Raw genomic sequence first — 25,907 nt, forward strand, 5'->3', positions numbered from 1 at the left:
TTTCTGGGTCCCACTCTTTCCCTACTGCTAAAATGCCGCTAATGATACAATCTTTGTGGCTGTTGCAAAGATCAAAGGACATGATTTGCTTAGCTATTATGCCTGGTATATAGTAAATGGCACATTACATTTATTTCTTTTATTAGTAGTCATTATGTTTGTCACTGTTATTATTATTTGAAAGTACCCTTTGGAATGAAATATGAAAATATTAAAGGATGGTAGGAGGAAAGAATCAGTTCTAAAGATCTGCTCAAATTGTGATGGTTTGTTGGTATTCTGTGAGTTGCTAGAAAGAAGTCAGCTGCTGTCTGCAGCAATTTTTTTTTTAATTCAGAGATTCTCACTGTGGGTTTATGATGAAGTGGTTGACAATTGGGTGTAGGGCAAAGACCGGTGGATGTACAAACAGAAGATCAGATTCTATTTCTGCTTCTGCCACATACTAGCCTCATTTCCAGTTGCAAATCATTTAAGCTCCCTGGGCCTCAATTCCTTTATCTGTAAAATGGGACTCATAATCTTGACTTTATGTTCTACGATGAAAATAACACAACTAAGTCCAAGTATTTTGAAAAGCATTCATTTGCTATACCAAAATAAGGTGGTCACATCAGGTCTAACCTGCTTGTATTGATTGGATTGCCCCTACAAGTGCTGGAAGATGGGAAGAAAGCACTGGAAGCCCAGACAAGGTGGGCTACAGTGTATATTATGAAGTCTAGGAGAGCAAAGGGACCAAGTGAATTGTCAGGGAACTGGCGGGAGGAGCTTTAAAAGAAAGCCAACTGGTTTGAATTTGAACAGAGCTTTGAGAAAAGGTGGGGCAGGGGATAAAATACATTAGGCAAAAGTAATTCCACTGCTTTAGGGACTGAGGTGCTGAGAGTGAGGACGGACACGTTGTGTGGTACTTGGTTAATAAAAGAAGGTTGTTGCAGTGTGAGATGGAGTGGCCTTGCACACCTTCGGCTTTCGGGCTCAGGAGGGGAAAAGAGGGGCAGTGAGTTGGGAAAGTGGAGTGAGCATACAGACTCCCTGCTGCATATGCAAGGAATGTGCACAATTTCTAAGTGTCTTCACTGGGAGAGAGTGGGGGAGGGAACTCGTAGCCCTTACTTTCTAGATGAGGACATTGAAAAGCCACGCAGCTCAGGAGTGATGGAAGCCCCTGAGGACCTGGAAGCCAGCATTCTGCTTTCTGGTCCAGTGCTCCTTCCGAAGCATAGTTCCACTTCAATGAGGGAGAGAAAATGAATCTGCTTTGGACTCTGTTTAGTTTGAAAAGCACAGAGGGGGTCAGAGAGAGGTGGAGACAAAGAGAAAAGGTACTTGCCCTTAAAGAAGGAAGCAGATGGGGAGCGAGACTGCAAACAAACTTGCTTGTGGAACCGTGTAACAGAGTTCCAAAGCCCCCAAACAAATGTGAAAGTGAACACAGGATAGCAAAGCAGTTCGCGAAGTATACTCTGTCAACACGCGCAATGGGGTCTATATAAATTTAAGAATTAGGCAGAAAATCTGGGACATCAACTTTGGAAGGCATATTTTTATTCTAAGCATGGGGAATGAAACATTTAATTCGTCATTAAAGGGAAAACCCACTCATTAACGGTGCTGCTGAAAAAGAATTCTATACAATGCATGGTCATTTAAAAAAAAAAAAGCGATGCTCCCTTAGATTCTGTTTCAGGAACAGAAGGACTTTTGTAACTTCCTCAAAGGGTGCTATCATTCATGAGCTTATTAGGGCAACCTGCTTCTTTTCTTTCCACACCGAAGTGACATTCTGTTGTTCCTCTAAGTGGCTTCTTGAGCCGACTGGGGATTTGGAAAGGGGTCTGGCATGCCTTTGGGAGTTCAGAGAAGACCACGGAATTCATTTATGCTTGAGACGCAGGAGAGAAAAGAGGAAACTGTGGTTTCTCTCTGTGGTAGCTTCCATGACAGAAGGTAGCTGACGAACTCACAAGGATTCCGGACATTTTGCCCACCTCCATCTAATGAGAAGGAGCAAGCATCGACTTCACAGTGTGCAGCACACTTGTGGATTTCACACCAGTGGCTGCCCTTCCACTTCTGCTCTTGGGCCCCAGGGACAGACGACTGCGAGGGCACTGGGTTAGTATCTTATGGAAGTAGCCAGCATCTCCTTAATTCATATTCTCATCTCTGCCCAGACTGTTATGAATCATCTCTCCAATAGTCAACAATAATGTTCTTGGCTGAAATGGGCACAAACATCGACAACAGGTGAAATCAGATGAGGGGCCAAGTAGATGGTACACAGTTTCCTCTGTTATTCATTTGGCTGCATCTTCATAGGGCTTGCTTCAAACAGTAGGCTGTTAAGAAGGCACTTAGCAGGCGAGGCTCAGGCGGGAATTGGGGTGACATTGATAAATAAGCAAAGGGGGTACAGAATTGCTACTGCCACACAGATTATTCTCTTTTCCCAGACTAAAAGTCCAAGTGGTTTTCTCACGGCCACGCTGCTTATCATTTATCATAGCAATGAGCATGTAAATACTACTTGGCTGTTTATAAGGGAATGTGGGCAGGTGCTGTTGTCCCCTTGTACAGATGAGGAACGGAGATTCAAAAAGTTGAAGTCATCTGTCCAAACTGACAGAGGTGACAAATGGTCGAGCTGGGACTGGAACTCACATGTTTCACCTCCTGGTGTTGAAACACCCTATCGCCTTATGATGCCAATGGCCAAAGAAAATTGATTCAACTTTTGGTTTTGCTTTGCTTTCTCACTGCGGTGCCATAATTTGTTCTTTAGTCTTTCCTCTCTTCCACCCTCCCATATCTCATCTCTTCAGTATAGGCCGCGATTGCCAACACCATGTTTCATCTACAATGTGGAGGTTGGGTTGAAAGCCCAGAAAACAGAAAAGTAAAGATTTAGGGTATCGAGCCACGGTGGCTCAGCAGGCAGGAATGCTTGCCCATATGCCAGAGGACCCGGGTTCGTTTCCCGGTGCCTGCCCATGTTAAAAAAAAAAAATTAGGGTGTCTGCAAAGGAAAAGTTTGCTGAAGGAGGTGGTGAGTCTCAGTCCAAGACACAACAGGAAGACTCAAAAGATATAGGAATGGATGAGATCAAAACACCAGCTTAATTAAGGTATGGAGAGAGGACAGGTAAGAAATGAGACAGGTGGAATAAGCAGAAGGGATTTGAAGCAGAATGTGAGAATCCCCCAGCATATGATACTCCTTGAAACAGAGCAGTCATTACGATAAACCACTTCAGCAGGGAGATTGCTTCATTATCAAAAAGGCAACACAATAAAGGTCTAAACTCACCCGCAAGATTTCTTCCACGCAGCTCGGATCACTGGGAAGGCTTACCTAAAATGGAACAAACAAAAACCATTAAACCCAATTTAGCTCTTCTCAGAGAAGCTTGCAGTATAATAGTTTACTCCATAGAGGAAAACTGTAAAGAACGTAAATCTAGCTATCAATGTTTCTTTTCCTGTTAAATACAAATCAATAATCACCTGCAAATGGCCAATTTTGATTTATGTTAATGAAGCAGTAAGACCACGATGCCGGGTGGATGGGGGTTTCTGCTCATCTCTACAGAGAAGGAGTTGGACTTGTGCTCTGGAAGGTCTCGTCCACCCTCTGACACACTCGAATATATCATGTGTAAATAAAATTTTTAAAGACAAGGCCCAGGCAAAACACTTCTATGATTAAACTGTATTATCTTTTAACTTAATTCCTGGGCAAACTGCACACTCACCTTGGTGCTCAAACTCTCAGAACACACAGAAAATATGTCTCGTGAGCCACCTCTCCCAGTCTGACATTGCCCTAATCCATCAAATTCTAGCACTTATCAGGATTTACTGCACATTAGGCTCTTGGCCTTTTTTCCCAGGAGTTCCCTAGTCTGTGGAAGCAAGAAGTCAAGTACCAAAATAAAGTAGACCAGGCTGAGGGACTTGGGAGTGGGACAACTCAAACATGCTCAGTGCCTCCATTCACATCTCTGCCCTCTCTATAATTGGAATCTGATCATTCCGTTCCCTCCAGTTCTAGTAAGTGGAACCTTTGCTCTCTTGACTGAACCATTCCAGGAGGCAAAAGGCCAGCCCTGGAAGAAGAACAGCCTCTTGAAGTTACTTTCTGGTACAGCCAAGTATGAGTTCAACCACATTTGGCGAAACGGAGAAAAGAATATGGCACCAGTGTTCTTCAACCTTAAAAAATACATGCCAGAGTCATCAGCTAATCCTAAATCAGCATGAATGTCACTACCATGCATACATTTGTTTTGACCAATATTTATCGAGTACCTTCTACAAATAAGGGAAGTTCCTGCTCCAATGAGTATAAAATGCCAAATCGGGGAGGCAGGATGAGACAGGGTCATCAACGAAGGGGCCATCCATCCTGGATTACCCTGTACAACCCCTGTGTATACCTGTTATCCTGGGGTAATTATTGATAGCATCCCCTTTCACCCTCAAAACTGTACCAGTTTGGTGCTAAATTATACAGTCACCTTTCCAATAACTATAACCCTGTAATGCTGGAGAGAGGAAACAATTGAAAAAAAATCTAAGAAAGTTGGCTGGGTATACACTGCAAAGGACCTTAAATTCATATTTCAGAGAGGGAACCGCAGGTAGCTTGGCCTAATACAATGCATTCATTCACTCAACGTGTCCTGAGAACCAGGGGCTGTGCTAGTGCCAGGCAGAGATACAGTGAGAAGCAAAAGGCTTGAGGAGAAGGCAGCCATTAACACTCACATAATGTACAGCTGTAACTGCGGGGAGGGTTACTCCAAGAAGACCGTCCCATGGACGCTAGTTCTGCTAAATAGAAGATGCCACTTCTGAATCAGTTTGAGAAATGCTACAATCCACACACCCCTCTTGGGAGTCCATAATGCTAGTGAAAAGCTCTGAGATAGCTACACAATTGGTTTAACAGAGCACTTTCCCAACTTTTTGACCACTGAATACTTTGATTTTTCATCGTCCTGTGTCGTTTTCAGTGAAAACTATTACACTTCCAGGGAATGAATATCTACAGAGCACAGAGTCTCAAGAACAAACAGAATGTCTCAGTCCATTGCTAAATACTCAGGTTTAGACAACACCGTTGTTGAACATCTAACAAACACCATCCCCCAAATACAAAGCTCATAATCACGGTAACAAAGACTTCAGCATCATTATTGCATTGTATGGCCCGGTCTCCTGAAGAGGGCTTTGTTCCCCTTTCCCCACACAAGCATGTCAATGTTCGTTTCAAATTAAGGAGGGGAGAGGGTCAGTACAACACAGAGACAGTGACAACACTTGCCTATGAGTCAAAAGATTAGGGAGCGGGTGTTGGCCAGACCGCTCAGACACAGCACTCAGTACCTTTACTCTTCTGAACTGCAGTGTGCCCAACTATACAGTAAAATAAACACTGTAAAAATAATACTACTTCTCACCCCTTGCCAGTCTCACAGGGCTTCTGGGAACATCCAGTGCAAGAAGTGGGGTAACCCACAAAACCCCACACGATGCGTCCTGCTTCTCCCCTGACATTATCATGAAAGTCCCGTCTTCTCGTCTTTGCAAGCCAAGATCTGGCTCACTCTTGCCAACTGCAACTGCAAATATCATCTCTACACCTGGAATTATAAATACCCATTTCCATATAAGTGGGGGGAGGGAAGCTGTCAAAACAGAAAGAGTTGTGGACTCGAGGGGTTTTGCAGTAAATCTAATAATGACTTATTGGAGTGGGTAACACTCAGGGTTGGGAGGAAAGCTACCGATCCGGCGATCAAATAAATATTTAGCCTCACCCAGTGTTCAGATTTCCCTTTGCTTTCTATTATTATTATATTTAGAGACTACTGGAAGCCAACTTTCCCCTGGTGTCGCCAGTCTCAAATCCAGCTAGCCTTGTCCCACAGTGCAATTCCCGGTAAAATAACCGTATCTGAGCCACAAAGCTTTTTCTTTTCTGCCAGTGCTTTTTAATGAATCAGTAAGCATTTCCTCCGTGCCTAGATCGGTGCTAGACAGGCGGGGTTGGAAATACAAGTAACTCTTAGACTTAGCCTCCTTCTCTCAGAGTTAAATGTCTAGATGGGAGGAGAAAACAAACAATTAGAGACCCACTGGGACATCCATTGTAAGGTAGTCATGACAAGGGTAATAGGATCGGATTCATTCCTTGGTCCGCCTATTCATCAGTCCTTCCATTTATTTCTTTGGAAGACAAATCCTGATTGAGCTCACACTGTGCTCAGGATGGTGCCAAAGGGAAGGATTTAAAGACACTCTGAAGACAATCTCGTCTCTGCCTCCAAGATACTACACGAACTGGGGAGACAACACTTAGACAGAGATTGACACAATACCAAACGGGAGGGCGGAGTTAGGTGCCAGGGAAAGGGGTACCTACCGGGTCCACGGACAGAGCCATGTCGGACAGGAGCTCCCAGCCGCCGAGGTCCCCACCGTATTCCTCACTCCATATGGGAGTGAGAGGCCACGGATCTGCCATGGCTGAGAAGTGGTGAGGCCAGCCGAGGCCACTTCAGCCCCGGAGCCCCCTGCAGAGCTGCGCCGGGGTCACTGTGCACTGGAAGGAAGCTGAACCGAGGCCCCAATTTGGTCCAGTTGTTTTCTTTCTTGTTCTCTCTCTCTCTCTCTCTCTCTCTCTCTCTCTCTCTCTCACACACACACACACACACACCTCTCACAATAATTCTGGAGGAGTCACTCGGACAGGTGTGAAATACAGAGACGGAAGAAGTGGTGGCACTGGGATTAGAACTGCTACCCGTTGAGTTGCCAAGCTGCTGCTTAATTCCTGAGCCACCTTCTCCTCTCTTTAAATCCACTCTCGAGTATTCAGCTAGCCCACAAAGCGCAAGTTAGCCACTCAGAGCCGCGAGAGCCCTCGCCGCCCCCTCCTCCTGGAGCAGGAAGCAAGCTGCACGCTGCACACTGCACAGGGAGCTCAGGCTCTCCCTCCTGGCCCTGGACGACCCTCTTGTGCTGGGCACAGACGTGGTTCTCTGAGGGCCAGGGAAGGGAGGCGCACGTAGGGCAGGTGGTGAGTTGACTGAGAGCCCTCACAAGGGTCTCCCCTTTTGCATGCGACAGTGCAGGCTGCCACCCACCCCATGCAACCACAGAGAGAGATACCACGCACTGATCAGCTGCCCGGTGAGAAGTACATATCTTAGGAAATAATCAGTGTACCTTTAAATCATCAAATATTCAATTAACTGCAGCAACAATAAATGACTCACATAGGATGTTTTAATCATTCTGGAATTAATCAGTTTGGAGCATACTTCTTGGCGATTAGGGGAATACAGGAGATCAAAAATACCCTGATTGTGGCATTGAGAGACAGAAGAGGCAGCTAGCACTAATCGAAAACATGGAATTCGTAGAAAACATTAAAGACCATCACATGTTAACGGGAGCAGCTCAAGGCATGCCTCTAAGTACGTGAATATTCAGGGATTTCCAGGGATAAGAAGTCCCTATTTTTCCCCCTAAAATCATCCTGAAGCTGCCCCACGAAACCTGGCAATCAAAGCCCACTAACCAAGGCATATTCCAAGTTGACAAAGACTTCACAGAGTGAGGCTCAAATATCACACGCTTAATTGTCAGGGAATGCTTGGATTCCCCACCAGGTTGCAAGGGACCACAGAGCATTTGAAACAGCATCCACAACCAACAGGCATTTTCCAAACTAACTCTGTTGCATTTTCATTAAGAAATTGCCACATTTATCCTAAGCTTTGAGTTACAGGACAGAGAATGCTCCCGGCAAGGCACTGCCAACAACAGAAAATGAAAAACTCAGGTGCACTCGTACTACCACAGGAGTTTGCAGTCTTCTTTAAATGTTTGAATCCCCATCACTGGTTGTTTGCAAAAACTGAGAACAGTAGCCTCTGAAGTTCCTATTCACATGTGCTTCGGGATTCCTTTCTCTCCCCATCCAGGGAGTCCTTGTTTTCAGAAATGAATTTGTGAAACTTTAAGCCCAGTTTGCCCGAGGATCCCTTCTGTCCCTTGCTTACTGCCTCATCTCATCCTGTACCTGCTCTAATTTGTAGTCATGAGTGTCCGATTAAAACGCAACATTTCACTTTAAGTAAGCTGCAAGCAGAAGTCCTCAAAAATATAACTTTAATCAAAACAAAAAAGATTTCACATCAGTTACATGGTCCTGCCAACTCACCCTCCAATTTCATTTTAATGAAGCAAAAGTCCTTGGCACCCAAAGAGTTGGTGTTTACCTTAAAATACAGCTCATGGCCAATTTTTAAGGAAGTTACATGCTCAAAACATTCCATCCAAAACAAGCTAATAGTCACCATTCCCTCTAAGAAAGGAAAGAACAAAAAGTAAAGCATGATGATCAAAGGAATTTAACATTTATCATATTGAGCTAAGTCCAGAAAATGACCCTTCTGCATAGAACCTTACAGAGAAAGGAGAATCTTTGTGCAAATTAATGGGATAGTTTACTATGTTTTCAGGGAGCGACAAGGAATGGTAGAAAAAGAATGATCTTTCAAGCTGGACACACTTGGATTTAAATCCAAACTCTGATACTTAACTAGCTTTGTGACCTTGAGCAAATCACTTGAACTTCTCTGAACCTTTTTTTCCCTAACCATATAAGAGAAATGCAAACATTCACTTCTAACATCATTGCGAGGTTGAAATGAGGAGAGGTACAGAAAGCATCTTAGCCTAAGCATTGGGTGTGCTTTAAGTCTTAAAGAATAGTAGGTCCTTCTCCATCAGTGTCTTCTATTCTGAGTTTCCCCTTAGTCCCTTAGAAAGGCTTCGGTGCCCTGAGCCTTGGGACCTCTGGCATGATAGCTCGGTTGCCTTGTAAACTGGCCCCTGTGACATCTTGTGAATGACACTGATCATTAAGCTCTATTCAGGGGCCCAGTGTATAAGGAGTCAAGGCTGCTGCTCCATCTGCTGGCTTTCATTGAAGGTGACAAAGGAGGTTGGAGATGGGACTTGAGGGGGTAAGAAAGCAAAGCGGGGTGAGGGAGGGGGTGGAGGGGGTGGGGAGGGACAAGATCCCTCCTTCATTACCAGGACATCTCTCCACTGATTACATTAGGTATGGGCAACGGCGGAATGCATATGCAGAAAGGCCTATCATCAGCTGAGAGTACCTAATGGCAGATGGAATTTCAAGTGAAGAGTACTTAATTCAGTGGGCTCTGAATAGCCATTAGCTCACTGTTCACTTCTTTGGTCTAATAACTAGTTACTATAGAAGAGTGAGCTACACACAGGGTGGGGGGTGGGGTGGATAATGGCCTTAAAGAAAAACAAGATCCCCATTTAGAAATCTTACTCTAAGAAACCAAGAACCTGTCTGGAAGGCTTTGGTTACCTGTTCCACATTCCCCCAAGGATGCCCCGCTTTTGGTCAGCCAGGCTGGCTGGGGAGGGTGGGGACAGGGGTCACTCAGGCTCTGCTGGCTGAGTCCTCCAGGGCCAGGCCTCCTACCTACATATTCCCCAGGCTTTGCTCCTAGATGGCTGATGTCTGCTGCTCAGATTCAAGCTGTATCCTCCTTCCCCTCCATGCCAATCTGGCTGACTATGACTCACCCTGCTTGTCCTTTCCTGCCTGGGCTCTTCTTGGTACCTGTCTGTTCTTGGTGCTTGCCTTAAAATCCATTGACCTTCTGGTCATGGGGTCCTCCTTTTGAAATCCCTAAGTGTTTCTGACTCCTCAGGCCCAATGGGATACCCACCTCTATCCCATCTGAGTCCTAGCACTATAGCCAACTGCTATTTAGGAGTAAAGTCTTGCTGTCGCTAAACCCCTGCTGACTGCGTTTCCATTAATGTTAATGGATGTCTGGTGTGCTGGCCATAATCTCTAGTAGTAAAAGAGGATACTGTAAAAATACAGATGCACAAGCTGGAGCAGACTCTGTCCAGAGTCAATGTTATCAAGTACTTAGAAGACATACCAGGAAGCAAGTTCATTGTCGAGCCTCATCAGTTAAAGAATAAAAGTGGCAGGCCATGGTGGCTCAGCAGGTAAGAATGCTTGCCTGCCATGCCTGAGGACCTGGGTTTGCTTCCCGGTGCCTGTCCATGTAAAAAAATAAATAAATAAAAATAAAGTATTCTCGTGACCTCTCTTTCATCACAGCTAACTTTCAAGTATACGGCAACTAAACAATCTCACTTTCAGGTAATGAGTAGTGAAAAATAAAAAAGTAGTGAAAATAAAACATACTAGGATTGAGGAAGCAGTGGTTGTATGCCCATGCTCTACCCCTAACAAGCTGTGTAACTTGGGGCAATTCGCTTCCTCCCTCTCAAACCCATACCAGAAGGCATGGAGATCTATTCCAAGTTCCAAGTGTTTTCTATTTCAAACATAACAGTAAAAAAAGTGATAGAGGAATCCATTTAAGATGGTTAAGTTTTTATTTTGTCAAGAAGGAAATTGCAACAGCAACTTCGTACTCACCACCATTATTTTGTAAAAGAAAGAACTCCAAAAGAGAGGAAGGGCACAATCTCAGAATAAAAGAGAGTTTCTCCCCAAGATAGGACCTTAGCAAACTCAATGTCAACATCATGCATGCACGTGTGCACACACACACACACACACACACACACACACTCACACCACTATTCTCATAAGTCCCGCTTTGCCGCAGAATTACACCACCTTCAACTTGCTTGGTTACCAGATGACGTGATCTCTCAAGTATCTTTCGAATTCTATGGCTTTATTCATCTTCTATTTTATTCAATTCAAAATTTTATATATTTAGTCTATGTGCTGTCCACTTTTAATTTTCATTTCCCTGTCTCCTACACATGATACTTTTCTCTGTGTGTAATTGATACTGCCAAATTCCAAGTATGTCATTGCATCCTCTGCTATTTTTTAAATGCATGGGAAATATGAACTATTTTCTTTTACTAACCAATATAAGCATACTTAAGAAGGCAAAGCTGGCATAGCATATGTGTACTACAAGCCTCATTTATAAAATAGGTTTCACACCTTAGTCATACTAAGATAAAACTGAATAAAAAGATCACTTACAGTCACTTGTGCCAGAGACCCCATTCGATATAACACAGCATATTTTCTATCACATATCACGTACTCCAAAGCTAAATACAAAGTCTTAGGAAAGGTCTAGGAAAGCAGGGGGAATATCAGGCAAACACAATGCTCCAGAAGCCTAGAAAACAAAATGCTTCAAGGGGAGAGTGGCCATTAAGAAACAGGAAGATGCAGAATCAGCCATTGGCTTTCACCAGGCCAAGGTCACTGGCAAGCTTGGTCAAAACTGTTTCAACTGCTTGATGGTTATACAAATCTGATTGAAGTGTGTTGAGAACAGCGTATGAAGGGGAGAAGAAGAAAGAGTGAATAGTAACAGGTCACTTGAGGGATTTTATCGTGAAAAGGAGCAGAGGAATGGGTGATGGGTGGTGGCATCATGAGGTCAACATCTATTTTTATTTTTAAGAGGGATCATATTAAAGCATATTCCTGTACCAATTAGAGGGATTCAGTGGAGAGGTAAAAGTATTGCAGAAGAGAAAGGGGGTGATCATAAAAGCAAAGTCTTTGAGAAAGGGGCGCGTGGATCAGGACACAGCTCACGAAACAGGAGCACAGACACTTCTGGACACTTCTTCCATTGTAATGGGAGGGAAGGCAGAGGGCCTGGGTACATAAGCAGCTGGACTGGTGAAATTAAAGATGAGAAGATGAAGTAGTACTCATCTCCTTGTGTCTGTTTTTCTCTAGGAAGTATGTGGAAAGGTCATCATCTGAGATTGGGCACTGGCTATTGGAAGTTTGAGGAGAAAGGAAAGGTGTGAAATCATTGTCTTGGAAAACTGGGGCATGGATTTGCTAGGGAAATACAGGAGAACTATGTGGCATAATTTTATTCTTGGCCTGGTGGCTTAGTCTCTTTCTCTCCCTCCCTCGCCATTTTGGCACGTCCGGTTCTTCTAAGCCTCTGAATTACAAGCCTCACCAGCGACTAGTGATGATGCAGCCTTGTCTCTCTAACCCTATTGGCCTTCTCCTTAGTCCTCCACCTACCCAACATCCTCTGCTATGGGTACACTCAGGAACAGCATCTCTATGGTCACAGTCACTCATCCGTCCTCCCTGTGTGATTGGCTACCCTCCCCTGGAGGCCACGCCCTAACTCCGCCTCTCCTCAAACTGTATATAATCCAGGGCTCCCCGAGCCTCGTGGTCTTTAGCTTCTGGCGGCCCTGGTATAAGCGTCTACCAACAATAAAGCTACCTCGCTTCATGCTTAATTGACTCGGCCTCCAGTCCTTTAGACCCGCAGCGAGGTCTCCTGCGCGCGCCCCTTGGACCCAGACCCCCGGCTCGAGCCTCTTTTCTGCGTGCGGCAGCATCGTCTAGCAAGCAGTGAGAAGCTGAGGAGTAGAGGGTCCCCGATAGCTTAGCGGTTGGGCCCAAACCGCAGAACTATTTGGTAACATTAAAGGGAGAGGGAGAAAGAGCTATAGAGTGAAACACGGGAGGAGATATATATCTGGGAGTAGGAGATAAAAGAAGAAGAAGGAAGGAGAAAGGAGGAAGATGTTGGCCAAGCCACTCAGATGCTCTTCACTATTAGGTTCTGTCTTTCAAGCAGTAATGAACTCATTAACCACAATTCACAGTTCTCAAATGCTCCAAATCTCCAGGAGGCTTCATTCCGAATGGATGAAGCAAAAAGCCCAAGAACAGGAGTAATGCTTTTTCTGGGATTCCACAGAGATGACTCCTGTAATATTACTTATAAGGCCAGACGAAATTAAGCCTAAACATGGCCCCAAGGCTTGAGGATATCCTCTCTTGGGCAAAAGGAACTCAGCTTTGTATCTAAGGGAACACAGAAAACTCAATTAACCCATATCTTTCTGAGAGACATTATTCCTATAGAATCTTGGAAGGAGTCTTCCATTGTTGAAAGAAGACTTACTTTTTCTTTTTTAAATTATATTTTATTAAAATAATTGTAGGTTTACAGAAAAAAAAAACATGCAAATAGTACATCATTTGCATATATTCCCCTAACACATACGCTTTCCTCCATATTAGCATTGTACGTTAGTGTAGTGACTTTCTTATTGGTGAGACAATATTATTATAATTATACTATTAACCATAGACTATGGTTTACATTAGTACTACCTCTTCATGTTCTATACTTTTATATTTTTTTGATTTTGTTCTGGAGATAAACATACACATCCTGAAATTTCCTACTTTACATTTTCAATGGTCTAGTTCAGTGGTGTTAACTACATATACAAATTTTGTCACCATCAATGACAGCCATTTCAAAAACGTTCCATCACCCCGAACAGAATTTCCATGCCAACTAAGCATTATCTCCCATTTCCCACCCCCACCTGGCCACTGGAGATCTATATGCTAGTTTCTTACTTGGTATACAAATGGCTCAAAAACCTATGAAAAGATATTCGACATCACTTGCTATTAGGCAAATGCAAATCAAAACCACAATGAGATATCATCTCACACCCACTAGAATGGCCATTATAAAAAAAACACAAAACAACAAGTGCTGGAGAGGATGTGGAGAAAGAAGCACACTTTGTCACTGTTGGTGGGAATGTAGAATGGTGCAACCACTCTGGAAGGCAGTTTAGCGGTTCTTCAGGAAGCTAAGTATAGATTTGCCATATGATCCAACAATCCCCTTACAGGGTATATCTTCAGAGGAACTGAAAGTAAGGACACAAACATACATTTGCAAACTCATGTTTATTGTGGCATTATTCACAATTGCCAAGAGATGGAAACAAGCCAAATGTCCATCAACATTTAAGTGGCTAAACAAAACACATACAATGGCATATTACACAGCTGTAAGACAGAATAAAGTTATGAAGCATGTAATAATATGGATGACCCTTGAGGATATTATGCTGAGTGAAAGAAGCCAGAAACAAAAGGACAAATACTGTATTGTCTCACTAATATGAACTAACATTATTGAGCAAACTTTGAGAGTTAAAGTTGAGAACACAGGTTTTCAGGAGATAGAAAGAGGGTCGAGATCAGGCATCTGATGCTGAAGGAGTACAGAATATTCAACAGGATTGATTGTATAGATCCAGAATTGGATAGTACAGTACTATCTGGTGTTGGCACAATATTGTAAGTACACCTAATGAAGCTATGAGTATGGATGAGTGAAGAGGGTTGGGGGAATGTATGATACGAGACAAAAAGTTAGAAGATAAAGACTGTGACAGTATAATTTAGGGATGCTTAGAGTGAACAATAATGATGATTAAATACCTCATATAGACTGTGGTGGTGAAGTCATGGTTATGTGATTACAGTAGGAAGTACAGATAGTACGATGTGTGAATAAAATGGTTTAAAAACGAACAGAAGGTGCATGAGTGGTTCAGCGGTAGAATGCTCGCCTTCCATGTGGGAGACCAGTGTTTGATTCCCAGACCATGCACCCCCCTTAAAAAAATGAGCAAACAATACAAATACTGGAGAAAATGTGGAGAGAGATATACCTATTCACTGTTGGTAGAGAAGTAAAACGGGCAGCCTCTCTGGAGAGCCATGTGGTGGCTTCACAGGAGGCTAGAGGTGGGGAATGTCATATGATCCTGCAACCCTGTGATTAAGAGTATACTTGGAGAACCTGAGAGCAGGGATACAAATGATCATTTGCATATTGTGTTTGTGGTGGCAGTGTTCACAAATCGCAATTCATGGAGGTGACATAAGGGTACATCGACAGAAGCCTGGAAGGGGACTATTGAGTCGCTGCAAGAAGGAATGAAATCCATACAACTAGGTGAATGAACTTGTGGATAGTAAATTGAGTGAAATAAGCAAGGAACAAAAAGACAAATATTATAATGCCTCACTCAAATGGACTAACTATAATGTGCAAACTCTGAGAATTGAATTTGAGAGCATAAGTTATCAGGCAAAGGCTTATAGTAAGGGTTCCTAGATGGCAAGCTCTTACAGCAGTCACATCTACTCCGAAGTGGTAATGGCTATTTCTAAATTCTGAGCTTCTGCACTCTTTCTGTATAACCTGGTCATTCCATGGAACTTCTGAGACTCAGAGCTAGAGTTCTGCAGCTATAAAACTCAGCATTATCCCATACAGAAACTGTTAAAAACACTGAAAAAGTGATCAGACTTCAATTTGAGATACGAATAAGGCTGATCTGGGTAGGGCTAAGGTCAAGCGGACTAAGGGACAATGGATGATATTGACTGTATTTTAAAACTTCAACTTCTGTGTGAGACCAATGGAAGAGATGTTTATTTGGTACAAAATTTGTATTTTTAGTAGTACAGTATCTCACTTAACTTGTATGGTCAGCTTATTTGAATACCATAATTACATGGAACCCGTATAGGGAGCAAGACCTTATTGGTTTGTACAGGTTGGTGTGACGCCCTTATACATCCCAGAGGGAGCTGAGCAGAAGATCAGAAAGTATTTGCAAAGTTGCCTTTTAGGAACTGGGGGAAAATGTGGAAATAAACTTCTCCACCTGGGGAAGAAGACATTTTTGCAAGTATTGGGGAGTGCCAATTTGATGGGACTGGCCCTCATCTTGGGGCTTGCCCTTATGAAACTTACTCCTGCAAAGGAGAAGTTAAGCCTACTTATAATTGTGCCTAAGAGTCACCCCTAGAGAACCTCTTTTGTGACTCAGGTGTGGCCCCTCTCTCTAAGCCAACTCTGCAGGTGAACTCGCTGCCCTCCCATCTACGTGGGACATGATTCCCAGGGGGCTAAGTCTCCCTGGCCACGTGCAATGTGACTCCTGGGGATGAGCCTGGCCCTGGCATTGTGAGAGTGAGAAAGCCTTCCTGACCAAAAGGGGAAAGACAAACAAAAACAAAATAAAGTTTCAGTGGCCGAGGGATTTCAATTAGAGTTGAGAGGTCTTTCTGGAGGTTATTCTTATGTAGTATATAGATATTCCTTTTCAGTTTTTGGTGTATTGAAGTAGCTAGAGGGAAAAACTGAAACTGTTGAACTGTAATCCAGTAGTCATAACCTGATTCTTGAAGAGGTTTAAATGACTATAGAACTCTTAAGGTGTGAACATGTGAGTGTGAAAACTTTATGACTGACACTCCCTTTATCCAGTGTATGGGAAGATGTGTAAGAAAAAAAAGACAAAAATACAAATAAACGATGGGGGAGTACGGGATGTTTGGGGCATTCTTTTTCACTTTTATTTTTATTGTTTATAGAGTAATGAAAATGTTCAAAAATCGAAATGATACAAGCACAGCTTTGTGATATTACTGTGAACCGTTGATTGTACACTTTGGATTATTATATTTTATATATTTATATATAAGCTACAAATAGATGAACCTTGAAGACATGATGTTGAATGAAATAGGCCAGACACAAAGGAACAAAAAATGTATGATCTCAGTTATATGAAATAGGGTATCCAAATTCACCATTAATAGTTATTTTTAATTGTTTAAATATTTTGTACTTAAGCAAGCATTTTACATCATTTAAAATATGATGGCATGAAACATTTCAAGATACGATTATCTCTTAAAAATATTTCATGGACTGAGAAGTTCTTCAAAAGCACTTGTGGTTTCCTCAAGAAGCCAGGACTTCCTCATTGGGGAAAGAAAACAACAACAACAAGAAGGAATTGGGCATTCAGGTTTTTCTGGTAGTTTATGAAGAAATGTCACAGGCATATAATGGAGTCTTAAATTAAGTGCTGTAGCGGGGTGCGAGGGTAGTACTGTGGTAGAATTCTCACCTGCAATGTGGGAGACCTGTGTTCGATTCCCGGTCCATGCACTTTCCAAACAACAAACAAACAAGCAAAACAACTAAGCAAAAGAAGAGAAATTCAACAAATCGTGCTGCAATAATGGGATACTCACATGGAAAATAATGAAATGTTACCCCGCCGTACAGCATGCACACAAACACACAGCTTAAGTGCTGTAACGTCATTTCCAAAAGAAGCTTTTCAATATGTATCTTTGATTTTTATTCTTGACTGCTTTAGAAAAGAAAAGTTTCCCCCTTGACATTCACTACCCTCACCCTAAGGAAACTCCTACATTCCTCTTCTAAATACTTAGCTAATGATTTAAATGTCTGTGCTAAAATACGAAACCCAGATTTCAGGTTTTTTTTTTTTTCCTAGCCACATATTCCTTAAAGCAATGTAAGCGGGATAGACTTTATAAATTGTACACACGCACACCCTCAATAAAAATGTGACAACAGGGCACACTTGATAGAAAGTGGTTCCACTTTCAGACTAAACCACTAACGAACTCGGCGCCTTATTGACTCTCTAAACCCTGCATTTAGGATTGTCTTAATTGCCAGTGGGATTCGTCAGCTTCCTTATTATTTATAACTCTAATTAAAACACTTTTATCTCTTAATGCCAAGTGACACTGCTAAATATATTCAGGGAAGTTCACATTTTTTCTATACTTCCGAAATCTCTCAGATCTGCACTCACTTTCGTGTGGTTTAACTGCTCACTAAAATGAAACGAGCTAAGAATAACTCATTTCCATTAGATTTATAAATCTCATTAATTAATTCTACATCTCCAATGGCATAGAGACCAAACTCGAATGCAAGATCTAATTAAAGAGAAAGAAAAAAAATGTTAAGAAACAACACTGAGATTGAAACACAGAAGTAACTGTTTGGCCTCAAATTAATGAGGCGCTATGCTAAGCAAGCATGTCCATTAATCCCTAATGAGGATTTTAAACACATTAAAACTTCCTAATACAAAATGTTTGCCTTCCTTTTATCCAATAACAAATAAGCCAATAATTTTCTGGCTCTAAATGACACTATTAACTGTCACGGCATGTTTTATTTGACAATCCCTCCATTCAAATACTGTAAAACCAATTAATTTGCCTGCTGTGAAATGTGTTCCTTGATAGCTTTTATGTGACTTTTTTCTTTCTCAAAGAAATGTAAATAGGAGGTCAATGTAGGTGCCTGCTTTTGCTTAAAAATATGCCACAGCAGCTATAGATTGTCTCCTCCGTTTGCATTTCGAATGAATTGAAGACAAACTCTATCTCCAGTTCTTCAATCTCAGATTAGTCTCCTGATAAGTAAAGGGTGTTAGAGTAATAGTTTGATTACCATGAAGCCGGCCCTCATATTTGAGAAGGGAGAGTTGGCAAAATTACTGCCTGGTTGGGTTATAAATAATGATTCACAACCTTGGCCCTTGTCCATACTGGCTTTTTCCCTATCTCCTGCTGTATCCAGCCTGCCCGAAAATACACCTGCATGTGGGTCCAGGAAATCGCTGTCTAGCAAAATGCAAGACATTCCTGTTTCTTACACTTTCCCTAGGCCATATTCAGTTAGCTTTAGAGATGGCCCCAAGGCCCCATCTTCCCAGCATTTACAGGACACTCTGAGGTTCCTAGCTCATGGAAGGACATGGCACTTTTCCAGAAAATCACAGCAAAACACAATCCTTGACACAGTCTGTGTCATAAAGAAAGGGTCTGTGCATACAGGGATGAAAGTTTCCCCAGCAATGTTGGACATGACTCCCAGGGTTCAGCCTGGCCCTGGCACTGTGGGATCGATAATGCCTTCCTGACTAAAAGAGGGAAAGGAAATGTAATGAAATAAGGCATCAGTGGCTAAGAGTGTTCAAATAGAGTCTAGAGGCTGTTCTGGAGGCTAATACTAATGAAGCTTCAGTTAGATACTGTTGATTATACAGTGTCCCAAACCTCAACCAATGCCATTTCTGTTAACCCTAAGGAATGCCTAAGGCTGTATCTGAGATTCTGCAAAAGTTTCACACACTGAGATTATTTTCCAGAAACCTACAACCTCCAGATCAGTTCTTAAGCCAGATAAGTCCTGAAACCCAGCGGTGCCTGCCTCTCCAGAACATCAACTAGTTCCATCCCCCTGTCCCATATTATGGACAGCCCCTTCCAACATGAAAGTTAGAAAGGGCATTGCCCAAATTCCCCTAAAAAGTGGGAGAAGGATCAAAAGAGACAAAGGAGTTATAACAGAGATGATAGGATTTAACAAATGAGTATGACTGCTGAATCATTATATGATTTGTTTTTAGTCTCCAGTGTCTTAGAGCAGCTAAAAGGGAAAACCTAGAATTATGGACCTGTAAACCATACCAACTCTGGAAACTGTTTTATAACTACTTGTTACAATGTACTTCAAAATTGATTGCTTTTTTTTTAGGGTGGTGCAACAGTGGATCAGTGGCAGAATTCTTGCCTGCCATGCCGGAGACCCAGGTTCAATTCCCCTGCCCATGCCAAATATATATATATATTGCTTTTTTAGTGTATGTTATATTTCACAATAAAAAGTGTTTTTAAAAAAAGACAAGGTCTGTGGCATAAAATGCGGGTCTGTTCTATGGAGCATCTCGAGACCATTGCACTGTATGCTGAAGACCAAAGAAGGCATGATGCATTGTATATCATGATTTATGGGACCTAACTGAGTGCCAACTAATGTTGATAATAGGTAGTTAGAATTCCAGGTACAAGCACACCACATTACCAATAAAGAAAAAAAAACAGATTCTTCTTAAACAACCACACTACACTCTTGAATGGAATCAATGTGTATTGGTACCCCTAAACTGGAAGTTTGCAAGACACGCTAATTTTAAGGAAAGAATCCCACAAGAAAAACAGACATTACATCCTCACTCTGCACAACATGCTGTGCCAAATATTGTGGGATATTCATTACGTGATAAATAATATATGCCCACACAGAGAATAAACTCTAGATGGATAGACAATGTGCCTTCACACATAAAATGAGTAGTGACAGTGAGAGCATGTATTTACTAAACCCTGAATCAGGCACATTGTCAGAAATAGGACTGTGCTTTAAATGCATATGAGAACCACTTTGGGTGATATGAGTTACATGGCTGATATGGGAATTTCCAGAATATCTAGTTGTGGAGAGAATTAAAGTGATTCTTTGAAATCGGTACTATCTTAAAAATTTCTAACCATGCGGTAATACTACTTTAAAAGCCTGATGAATGGTTCTGACAACCAGTGTAAATAGAGGCCAGAAAAGAGAAAATTGACCATGGATCTAGGGTAGACAGGCAAGGAAGTGAGACTTGGTCTTGATTTTGAAGACAGGAGATTCAGATAGGCAGTAACCATGGCATTTTGAGAAGAAGAGACGGTGCCCCCGTGAAAACATTTTAATTCTGGCATTGTCAAATATAATTGGCTAAGAATGGAAAATGTGATACATTGATCTAAAACTAGAATCTCTCAGGAGCTTGGCACTAACATATAACATTCTGACCCTGCCTTTGGGGTCCCTTTAGTGTTTTGTGATATCTATCTTAGTTAACTTTCTTTCTCAATGTCTTTGGGCAAGTCACTTTCTAAGGTGACTACAGTCTTTTAAAAGAAGTCTACCAATTTTTGGCCTGAAGCAAATTAATTCCAAAGCTTCCACTTATGTTCACCTGGGTGATCTCCAATTAATAGTTAGGTTTCCGATTGAAAATTAAAAGCAACTTATTTCATATTTCTACATACGTAAAAAATGCCAAGTCATTCCAACCTGTATTTTCATAAGGCAAACAGACAGAAAGTGTGCTTTAGAATTTCAATGGAAGCATTAAAATGTGGACGGTTCACTTTTCTATATCTGGATGACCACAATGACAATTAGGTGGTATTTACAAAAACAACGAGTCAGCCCCAAAGCAATAGTGCGTCAGTCATATGCCAGCTTTTTGTTGAGTTATAGGCTATTGCTAGACAGTGATGAAAATATAATCTTTACTTTGCTAAATCAATAAACGTGAAGCCAAAACATGTAGAAATGATTCGGTTTGAAAAGATTATTTTGAAAAATCCCATAGTAGTCCCTAAATCTTCCTTTTTAATCAAGATTTGGGAATGAACTGAAACCACCAGTCGTCAAGTACACTTCCGACCTTTTCAACTGTCAGACCAGACAGATTTTTATCTTATGTGAATCAACCCAAAGCTTCGAAGGTGCAGTGCCAGAGCATGAATCCATTTCACTCAATAGTCATTGAAATTATAATTTAAACTTCAACTTACTTTTGCATTTTCTAATGCAATACTTTTGGCAGCCCCGGGCAGAAAGTTGAAAACTGGTTTCCAGTGGAGACCACTTCTAATGGTTTCTCAACGTTCGCAGCAAGAATTCATTCATGTCAAAGAGATTAGCGGAAGCCCAGCTTTCATTAATTTACTTTCAATGACTGCTTTTCACTCATAGGAAGCCTTTCTTTACCTAAGGACTTTGACCTGCTGTCGGATTCCATCAGAAACGGACACCTCCAGTGGCCTTCACAGAATCCACAACCTCTATTTATTTTCTCTGAGGCCATGAGCACAAAGAAAAGCAAGATCAGTGGAAAGACATATAGCTGGAATCTGTAAAAAGACCCCAACTCAATATAATTAAACTTATGAATATTTATTTCCCTGTAAACTGTGATTTGAAAATTCTTGGAATCAGTTTTAGGGCCTTGCTTCATTCAAACGGATGATCATAATGAAGAGGTCTTTTTTAAAATCAAAAGGGCGGGCCACGGTGGCTCAGCAGGTAAGAGTGCTTGCCTGCCATGCCCGAGGACCCGGGTTCGTTTCCCGGTGCCTGCCCATGGAAAGAAAAAAAAAATCGAAAGTAACATACTAACCAATTTAAATGAGGATATTGATAATATTAAGGGGGCATTTAGTTAGGCACCCAAAATGCTCCAAGGCATACTGTAGATAAAAATGCATTATGATCCCACTAATCTTTAACTTAGCTAGCCTGGAACTTAAGCATACTTATAAAAATTCTTATACTTTTTTTTCTTTACGTTTTTAAGAAACTTTTTACTATGAAATACTTTCAAACTTACAAGAAAGTAACAAAAATAAAGTAAATCTCACAAAGAGAACTCCAATATACCCGTATCCCTCCCACCAATAACCAGATTCATCAATTTTAAAATTTTACCACATTTCCCATGTCATTCTACCTCTCCATCTATCTCTCTATTAACCTGTCTGCCTGACAATTTATCGATATATCCACTAACTTTGTTTTATAATCCATGCTCAAAAGGAAAGCATGACACCTTATCAGAATTCCATGGTTTTAAGCAGCATCTAATGTTGATTAGACAATGGTTCAATTAGCATTTTCAAGATTCTCAGTTTCTCTGCTCTATAAATGGTAATATAATCCCACAGTGGGCCTCCTAAATCGTGAAAGTGAAAATATTAGTTCCTTAATTCAAAACTAAGAACAGAACTCCAGAAGCATAGGGGGAGAAAAGAAAATGAGGGCAATATTAAGAATCTCTTTCGCTATAACTGCTAATAAGACCACTGCTAATAGAAGTAGTCAATCGGAATTTGAGAGTCCTTGATGGATTACATAATCCTTTCACATCTTTTCCACCCCTTCCCCCAATACCATTTGCTCCTCTGTGAAGGAGGCAAGAAGATAAAATGAGTTTCATTTTACAAATGAAAAAAAAGCTGAGCCTTTAAAAGGTGACATGACTTGTCTGAGGTGTTATGACTACTCAGTGGTAAAGACTAGACCCTGTACCCTGTCCCCCATCCAGTGTTTCTTCCAGTATTTCATGCTACCAATCTGTAAATGTAGATTTATCCATGGACTTCCAGTAAAACAACAGCAATTCAGGAGCCTAGTTCATGAACTGAAAGAAGGCTCCCCTCTAGAATGAGGTGTTACTTTGTTGATGGAGAAAATCATGAGACCATCAATTCCAAACTAACTTATCAACCCAAAAGACAAAACACTGATGCACTCACAAGGGACCTATAAAAGTTGTATCTTGAAAACTTCAGAGAGGAAGAACACACAATCTGGACCACAAAAAGTACCCAGTGGTAGAGCAGCCCCTTCCCCTAGCCAGATCTCTAAAGTTGCTAAGCTCCAACGACTCAATGTCAATGACTTTGGCCAGTCATGACTCTTCCTTTATCTTTTGTTTCTTGGCCATTTTACACTAGATTAAAGGAAATTCCTGTGGGCTCACCTAAAGTCCAAATATGCCCTGAGACCTATTCTCCCACCAACATCCCAACTCAACACTGATTTTAAGCACCATGAATTTGTGGTGAAACGAGTTTATTTGGGCCATGACAAGGATGGAATGAAGGATGGTGTGTGTTCTCCCAATGCGTGATATTCTTCTTTTTTGTTTGCTCCAGTCAAGGAATAGGGAAACAGCCAAATACAGCTGGCAGGGACAATCTTCCATTTTTAAAAAAATGATTAGGTACAGTAAGTTGCACTCTGAAAAAGAACTATCCCTTGTAGCCCACTAGTACAGTCATGATAAAGACCTTTGGCCCAAAGCATTAGAGCTCTGATGGAGATCTACTATATCTTCAGGAGGGGATGGAGGGCAAGCACCAGGCAATAACTGGAATAACTCTCTAATATTAAATGCGCTTCCTTCACACACAGCTCATTCTACCAGCTCATTCTCAATGGAATACTTTTGGGTTGTTTGTCCAGTGATAGATATATTTATCTCATGGATAGACTCTTGACAAAGAAAGGGCCCTGGAGATTATACACACCAACCTTCCAACTTCTAGCCATTTTGAAGATGAGGATGTATGCAGTATTGAGAGTTGAAATGATTGGCTCAAGGTCACACAGCCATGGGAATGTACAGCCTGGGATTATACTGAAGGCCATCTGACTGAAAAGGCCAAGTTCTTCTCATCACATTCTGCAACCACTGCTTCTTTGACTCCTGTGACAAGGGACTCGTACTTACTTCACAATTCCATTTTCTTTAATTCAATTTATTTGAATTTAATTAAGCAATTCAAGAAGCTTTAATCAAGCTTCTTCTGCTGGCTTCTGTACTAGGTGATAGGAGCAATAAAAAAGCAAGCACACAATTCTTCCCTGAAGAAATTTCTAATATAATAGATCAATCTACAGAGTTGCCTCTGCATTCTCTTGGGAATGAGCAGTAACTGCTTCTGAAAACAGTATCCACATGTAGTATCTCTTCAAAACTTTTTAAATAGTGTGATGTTGCAGTGATGGTTATAACCGTGAGGAAAAGATGCTGGAGAAAGCAGTGTGAAAGCAAGAACAGCAGACACATAGAAAAGGGTGACAATGTCTGGCACCATTTTGAGGTGCTTGCTCTCCAGTCTACCAGCAGTATATGCTTTGCCATCCCCCATCCCATCCCAACTAAAGCTGGGTCATCAGGAAGTCAGAATGTGGCTTGGACTCTGGCCAAGGTATATCAGACAAATGGCTGGAGCTACTCTTTAGAGTTTTCTGCAGTAAAGCACTGTGAGGTTAACTGGGGAAAGGGGGGAGAAAGGCATGTGTCATGGCAACTATGTACCATGTTCAGTCAAAGCAAATGAGTCAAACCATTCAAGGAAACCAGGTAATACAATGGTAGCAAATCGGAGGTAGTGAGTGAAAAAGGCTGGATGAATGAACTCATTTTTAAAATTATGATTGAAGTGCACAACATAATAATACTTGTTATTTTGGGGAAAGATGCATCAGAACAGCTGCAAATGCTGCGCTCCTGTAAATGAGCCAACTATGCCTCCTTTCTAATGGTGTCTATTCCAGCAGTGAAACTGGTTTGACCTCAATTTTATTTCAAAAAGTTTAGGCAATTACTACTGCCTCTTTTTATTTACCAGGTCCACCCAGAATCACTGAAGCAGCCCTAACTCTGAAGTGGAAGGGCCACACCAAAGGGAAAAGGATCAGTTTCAACGGGGGCATCCCAATTAGGTATTGTGGTAGAAGCCATCACCCAAACCATGGCCTAATAGTGGCCTTCAGCCCATTGTGATCTACACTCTAGAGTTTGCCTTGAGGATGGCTGCCTCCAAGGCTCATGGAATGTTATATGAAGCCCAGCATTGGCAGTTCACATTGTTATTCTCACAAGTTAAGGGATACAGAATTTTGCTCAACAGTGTACTGATTTAAGTTAAAAGTAAGGTGAAAAAGGACAGCTGTTTATGTGTCAGCGAAGCCCATTGTTGTTATAGCTTTAGTATTAAAAAGATCATGCAAATGACTATTGTTTATGGGGTGTTTGTTGAGCACTTACAGTGGGCCAGCCATATGTTTTACTTTACTTAATTTCAATGACAACTCTCTGACATAGGCATTATTATCCCCATTTTAGAGATGAGAAAGATGAGGTTCAGAGTGGTTAAGTAACTTCTCCAATGTGATGAAGCCAAGACACTAAACCTTGTCTGTGTGACCTCAAGTGTACATTCTTAACCATTGTATAAGAAGACAGGTTCACAAGTTTATTATCAGAAGAAAATCTAGACAAGTGTAATATCCAGAATATATAAAGAACTGCTACAATTCAACAACAAATAGACAAATATCCCAATTTAAAAGTGGGCAAAGACTTGACTAGACATTTCTCCAAAGAAGAGAGACATATGTCCAAAAAGTACATTAAAGACACTAAATAAACATCATTGGTCTTCAGGGAAATACAAATCAAAACCACAATAAGGGCAGGCCATGGTGGCTGAACAAGCAGAGTTCTCACTTGACATGCCAGAGACCCAAATTGATTCCTGGTGCTTGCCTATGCAAAAAAAAAAAAAAAAAAAAAAACATGAAAACCACAATAAGACATGACTTCACACCAATGAGGAGGCTATAATTAAAATAACAGTAACAACAGAAAATAGTAACCACTATGGGAATGAATCTGGCTGTTCCTCAGAGAGTTGAAAA

The 25,907-nt window shown here is 41.5% G+C and overlaps 1 protein-coding gene across 4 annotated transcripts in view; it reads right to left on the reverse strand.

The window, feature by feature from the left end:
* AFF2 (ALF transcription elongation factor 2) overlaps positions 1-25,907 on the reverse strand; it is a 506,169-nt gene that overhangs the window by 181,191 nt on the left and 299,071 nt on the right. For all 4 annotated transcript variants that reach the window (XM_077144839.1, XM_077144837.1, XM_077144840.1 and 1 more), the window contains exon 4: positions 3,314-3,358. In XM_077144839.1, coding sequence (XP_077000954.1) covers positions 3,314-3,358 — 45 coding nt within the window. The remainder of the gene's footprint in view (positions 1-3,313; positions 3,359-25,907) is intronic.

Source organism: Tamandua tetradactyla, chromosome X, assembly GCF_023851605.1.
Source record: "Tamandua tetradactyla isolate mTamTet1 chromosome X, mTamTet1.pri, whole genome shotgun sequence".
Taxonomy (NCBI): domain Eukaryota; kingdom Metazoa; phylum Chordata; class Mammalia; order Pilosa; family Myrmecophagidae; genus Tamandua; species Tamandua tetradactyla.